The following is a 6,949-nucleotide window of genomic DNA, read 5'->3' as shown; positions in this document are numbered from 1 at the left end:
GTGTGTGTTTTGTGTGTTTGCACTGGGGGAAACTGGACTGAACACAAATTAAAAATTCTTCTAAAATATTTTTTGATTTTTACGACACCAAAAGCTGTGGTGTCTAAATTTCCTCAAAACGTATTGCTGAAATTTGCTGAGTCATTCTTTAGAACCAAAAATCATCTCATTCCATGAGTCTGATATATTGTTACACCCCTACTACTGTGTTAGACATAATGTCTTTAATATTTCTTTAGCATCAGAATATAAATAGTAGAACATTTTGAAAACATAAATTAAATGTCCTAAAATAAATGAAGCATCATTTTTTTTTTCAATATTTTCGTCAGTAAAAGATATCTCCAGCTATAATTAAATGTAGCACATACCAATCAAACTTACTTTAAGCTCCAGTGACTGTGTAATTATACTCTTCTATTTTCTCTCTGAATAAATTGATTAGGTTTCAGAGACTTTGCGTCAAAATTCATTAAAACTTTGTCTAAAACACACAACACATTTTCAATTTGCTACATATTTCCTTGTAATACCATAAAAGTATAAAAGTGAAGTAGAGACCTGGAGGAGGCAAATAATCATTTACTAAACTATCACCCACAATCTGCTTTCCCAATTGGAATGAAAGTAAAACATCTAAGTTTCAAGTATAAAAAAATGTAAACTGCAGCATAGACATTAGCTACAAGATGGCTGGAAAGTGTCTTCTATGTCTCCATCTGTATCTTCTGTAGACATGTGACAGTAAATAGACCAAATTTACAGTTTATAGTGCCTTTCTAGTCACTCAAAGCACTTTACAGCAGAGCCACGTTGACCCAGCTGTGTTCCCAGTTTTACGCACATTCATACACCGATACACAGATCAATAGGCAACTTGTGGTAAAGTGCGTTGCCGAGGGGCATGTTGACATGTGGCAGGAGGAAGGTGGAAATAAACCCACACGTTTCAGATCGCAAGACATCAATTCTACCACTCTACCAATTTAAGAGGCTTTAAATGTTATGGAGACATACCTACAGTACAAAAGATGGATAAATACATTGTTTAAAAACATTACACTTATGCTCCACCTCTTGCAGTGTCTGCCCCACATCAAAAACTAGCTACGTTTCCATTGGCCGTATAACTACGCAAATTGGATTGGCTTCCTGGAGGCGAGGTTTCAGAAAGAGCAGGTGTTTTTAAAGCGTCAGAGGCCCAATATGAAGGCGTTAAATTACAATATCAAATTTCTTTTAAGTCATATGCTGTGAAATATACAGCATTTTTATAACAACTGAAGGTAGTGTAGTTATGTGGTTGTGTTATACAATGACACTATGTGGCTGGAAAACACATAATTCTTCCCCTTTAAGTTTTCACTTTTCATTAGTTTTTCCTTTTGGATGAAGTGACCTAAAACTCCTTGTTAGGTTCAGACAGAGTGCCATGGATTGTTTTACCGTGTTTGTAAGAACTAATACACGTTCTCTGGGTGATTTAAGTTTGAAGCTTAATGAGCTGTGGAAGCTTTTGAACCTTTTTGGGTTTTTGTTTTTTTTTCTACTGCCATCATCATTCCAGTTAATGTAAGTTGCCTCAACCTCTGGTCCTGGACGTTGCGAGGCATTGCGTCCGATTGGCTGCGGCTGCTAGTTAGCTTGCAGCACACTCCATGAGGAAAGGCCAGAATGTTTTTGCCATCTCCGTTTTTGCACTCAGCACCAGCAAAGATGTTTGGAGCTGCTTTCTGCCCGCTGGACTCAACATGGCTCATTTGTCAAGGACTTTTACACACATTCACACACACGCACACAAACACACACATGCATGCACAATCTGGTAATGGAGGCCGCAGTATCAGTGCATACACACATAGTTCAGGGTCTGTAGTAAACAGACTTTACACACACTCCTTCTAGTGCTTTGCTCTTCTTGCTGGTCGTCTTTTCTAAACTGTCTCTTTTCTCGTCAGGACCCTAAAGCAGCTAACTAGCTCACCGGTCTCTGGTTCTGTTGGTTTAGGTGTTAAAGGCCAAAACATTCCTGAACAATCTCAGTTAAACATGATTGTTTCCTTTCTTCTGCTAACACTTTCTCATGTTCTGTGTTGTGCAGCATTGCCTTTTTGTAGCTCCTCATCAAAGTACCAGGAGAAAAAAATTGTGTGGTCAGGAAGCCATGACAGTTCAGTCACATTTATAACTGCACAGGTTTTAAAATACATCAACACAATATATATATATTTTTAAATTCTAGCAAATATCAATCACCAGTTCCTTTAAGTCTTCATTTACTCACCCTGGCCGCTTTAATAGGTACACATGGGTTGCCCCGCTTTTGTCTGCAGGTCTGCTTTAATGTCTCCAAATTGTGCCCAAAAAAAAAGAAATATAAAATATATGTGTATATATATATTCCACACAACATTACACCATCACTGTCAGCCTGCAGCATTCTTCCACATGCTTTCATTTTTTTTCCCACTCCAAATTCTGAGTCTAAAGGTCGCAGCTTGAATTGACTCATCAAACCAGACGCTTTGTGTTTCTTTGTTGTTGTTTTTTTTTTCCTATTTGTTGTTGCTATATTTTGGTGTGAGCGGATTTCCCTGTTACTTCCCTGTGCGATTTTACACAGCCTAACTGAGACTACTTTCACTGTAACGTATCTCATTGTAGAGCAGTCACCTCACGCTGGACCTGACGTAAACCATGAAGAAGAATACAACAGGAAGTAGTCGAAGGATGACGGTGTGACATGTTTTTTAACAACTCATCGCGTGAACAAACACATTCACGTGTGATTTTAACTGCGTTTCTTATTTAACGGAAACATCTCAATTGAGAGTTTGTCTTTGTCTGACATTAGCGGAATTTAGACGACGTTTTGTGCACATTTGTCGTGGAAACACATGAGAAATGACAATGTGGTGGTCATTGGGACAAGCAGCACACTGAAGTTTGATTGATTTTATATATAGCTATTCCGATATCAAATAATTTATCAACACTTCAGACTACAACAATTTATACTGCCTGACTGACCGATTATATTTATTCCTCTCCTACACATCAAATTAAACTGAACAGAATTATAATCTTTAGTTCCTCTGAGGTCAGAGGGCAGCAACTAAATACATCACAATAAGTCCCAAATGAATAACAGTGGTACTGTTTCTTCCATTTAAAACCTTTGCACATAGATTGGGTGGAAAGTGGCCGTTTTGTTGCATCTTTGGATTTAATCAAACTATCAGGAAGCTGAACCTAAAGTTGAAGTCTCTGATGACGCTTCAGAGGTCAGAGTTCTGGGCCTGATAGTGGAGACATGGGATTGGCGTTGAGTTCAGAATCTAATCAGAATGGAGATTACCTCCAGTGACAACAAGCCTCATCTTTCCAGTGTGGGACACACACCATCACCTTCAACCACAAGCCGTTTGGCACTAGAGAACACATAGCAAGTTTTTCAAACTGAGCGACTAACTGGTTGTTTTTTTTCCTTCTTACCGGTTTAAAAGAATTCGTCTAAAAGTCGAGAGCATTCCTTTATGCTTTGAGCAGACGATGAAAATTTAAACAGTCGTCATAATGTTTGCTAACTGCTTTATTTTCAGCTGCTTATTGAACATTGACTGTCTGTATGAATCATTTAGAGATGAGGAAGGCATCCATTTTTCATAGGAAACCTTTTCTGGATCGTTGCTTAAGGGTTCTTCTGCATACACTTAACGATGTCGATACATTTACATATGAAAAATTAATGGTAAATATGAACAATGTCGTTGTTGATGCTTCTCATGCTTTTCCCACATGCAGGACTTCTTGGGCCAGGCTTTCTGTACGTTGGGTGAAATAGTCGGCTCCCTGGGAAGTCGCCTGGAAAAACCACTGATGTAAGTAGCATCAAGCAAGCAATAATATCCAAAATGATTTATGCTACCTTAAATATAGATATAGATACATAGATCAATATATATCATAATTGAGCATACTTTACAATTTCTATTCTATTGGGTGTGAGTTAGAACTCGGCGATGTGGCTTAAAATTACAATCAGATTTTTTTTCATACTAGATTTCCAATTTTAATAGATTTAGTTGGGTTTTTTTTGCTTTCTTTTCAAAGAAAAGAAATTACAAATGAGAGAAAATATTTTAGAAAAAGTGGTTTTCATTTTAGTCATCCCTTCTGTGAGTTGTATGATGGAGACCAAGGCTGTATTATGAAAATGATATAGAATGAAGACTCAATTTTGCCTGAAGAAATGTCTTAAAGTTAAAAGAAAAAAGTTGGTTTAATGAGATTCGACGCTACCAGCTCTTTTGTGCTGACATCGCTCTGAAATATGGAAACAGATTTTCCAAAAGTTTAATCTTCAAAACCCCCAAAATTTGATTAATTGATAAAAATGGTTATGAATTGAAAACCAGCAGGAGATTTGTTTTTTTATGACGAATTAGACACAAAGACAGTCGGGCATGAAACAGCCAAAATGAGATGAATAGAAAAACTACAGACTGTGAACATCTTTAGACAGCTAACTGCCTGTTGTTTAAAGAAACACTTCCCAAAGTGGAGTTAGCCGTGAGGATCTCGGCTGAAGCCTCCAAAAGGTTATCAGAGATGTCTTTGAAATGTCTGATTTCCTTCCTGATTGCTGATTAACAAAGTTCTTATTAGCCCTTTAAGACAGATTTCACACTGACTGCTCAGTGTGAGACGAGCAGGCGCTCGGTGAATGACTAATGTTCAGAAAACCTCTGCTGTCTCACATGCCACAGTAGAGTAAGTCTAAAATCAGCTGTGTGTCTCTCCCACCTGAGACTGACACAGATTGACATCGTGACACTTTGTTGACTCCAGCTACTACAGCAAAACAAACAAAACAAGAAGGAAATGTAGGCGTAAACTACTCAAAAGTCTAAAATATTTAACAGTCTGCTTTGGAAATGTTTCATGGGTAAAGAAAAAAAGAAAACCCCTCCATCCTATTAGGTAGACCTCCAAAATTTACACAATGCATTTAGTTAATTAGAATAAAGAAATAAAAAGTGCCCTTCTGAAAAATATATATTATTATTTTTTAGTATATATACTTTTTGTAATTTTGGATTAAAATTATACATAAATGGCAACTTCTTACATATCAAAATCAAAACTCCTTTTATTAAAGTGTCGAAGGTTCTGTAAATGTACTTGGAGAAACTGTGGGTCACATGACACACAGCACATTGTGTCATCAAGCCATATGCTTTGTTGGTGGCCAGATGTCACATTTCATATGTTTTCCACTTTTCAGTGTTTCCCTCTATTCAACACGACCCTTGTTATCTTAATTATCATCACAAGAAAGAAGAACTTTCTTCTTCTTTTTTGAAGAAGAAGAAAGTTACATACATAAAACACACATTTTATGTATATTAACACATACATAAATGTATGTATTAATATACATTTTATAAATATACATTTATAAAATGTATATTAACACATTTTATAAATGTGTTAATACGCCTCAGTTTGTCCTTATCAATAATCACAACATTACACTCAACTGCTCGTTTCTATTTTTGGATTCAAATTAACATCAGTATTGATGTTTTTATCCTGCTATTGTAATTCTGACATTTTCGTTCTGATTTACAATCAGAAATCATTTCAGTTTATAACATTCAGTTTGTTGATTTAAGGAACTATTTTACTAAACTTTTAGCCTTCTTACCATAACGTCTTTGGTGACTTTCTAAACTCTTAAGAGTTTCATCTGTTGTCCTTTCAACATTTTGGCAAAGTTGATTGAAAACGTAGTCAAGGTATGATTACTCAATGTGAATAGGATATTATTTTCTTAATTGTGAAGAAGTTATTCTCAAGTATTGACTTTAGAAACTCTTTTTTTTGGTCAGTATACTCCCCGAGTGTCCATATCAATGCTGCACTAAACATAGCAATCAACATAAAAAATCTGATTAAAAAGTGGACCTTTCACACTTGAGTTGGATGAATCCTGAGTTGATTCATCAAAGTATCTAAGGGTTTATTACACAGCTTTCTCAAATAGATGTCAGGGAATGATAAAAGTTTGATTTTTCAAACGTTTTGATGCCTGAATTTATTGGAACGACTCCGTTCTTGGACAATCTTCAAAATGGGAAAGACAACAGAACTGTAAATGCGGAGGATAAACTGCCCAACTGCTTAGTGTCTGAAAAGAGAATACTGAAGATCTAAAACTTCATTTTCTAAACTCTGGTAAATGATGTACATGTCATGTATTCTTATTGACAAAGTTGAAATACAAGCGTGCATAAGCAAGTTTTAGTTCATACTTTCTAATTGTGTTCTTCCTGAGGTTGAACGCAACCAATCATCTATCAGTAGCTGCGTTCAAACTTTGTCTGTATTCCGCTAATGTCAAAAAAAACACACCCTCTCACTTTTGTTGTTTTTCTTTTCTATGAGAAGCGCTTTTAATCTCACTTTTGGAAAGTTTTTTTTGGGGCTATGTGTTTTTAAAACATGTTGTGTGTTTTCCTTTTTGTGTTCTTTTTTTTGTTTTTTCCCCGTGTTGTCAGCGGGTTTTGTCTCTTGTGTGTCTTGTGTTATGCGGAGAGTGTTTTTTTTTTGGTTTTTTGCGATATATATATTTTTCTGTGGTGTGAAATATACCCCCTCTTTTTCTTGTGCCGATGTTTTTTCGCGAAACTTTTTTTTTTTTTTTATTGGCGTGTTTCCAGTAAGAAAATTCATTTTCAAACTATCAAATTGTGAAATTCTATGGTCAGTGGAAATGCAGCCAGTGTCCTCCAGCGCCTTTCTTCGCTGGTTGGTGTCCACTATGATGTCAGCTTATGTGACGGAACAAGTGATTCAAGTCATCTTCATCCATTACTATTACATGCCCCTGTGTGTGTGTGTGTGTGTGTGTGTGTGTGTGTGTGTGTGTGTGTGTGTGTGTGTG

General features: G+C 36.3%; 1 protein-coding gene across 1 annotated transcript in view; it reads left to right on the top strand.

Moving 5' to 3' along the window:
• Positions 1-6,949, top strand: part of LOC103147592 (copine-8-like) — a 96,962-nt gene that overhangs the window by 43,146 nt on the left and 46,867 nt on the right. The window contains exon 6 of the mRNA XM_016678546.1: positions 3,805-3,881. Within this exon, the coding sequence (XP_016534032.1) occupies positions 3,805-3,881 (77 nt within the window). The remainder of the gene's footprint in view (positions 1-3,804; positions 3,882-6,949) is intronic.

Source organism: Poecilia formosa, unplaced genomic scaffold (assembly GCF_000485575.1).
Source record: "Poecilia formosa unplaced genomic scaffold, Poecilia_formosa-5.1.2 Scaffold185, whole genome shotgun sequence".
NCBI classification, from domain to species: Eukaryota; Metazoa; Chordata; class Actinopteri; order Cyprinodontiformes; family Poeciliidae; genus Poecilia; species Poecilia formosa.
This window is presented reverse-complemented; position numbering and strand designations above follow the sequence as displayed.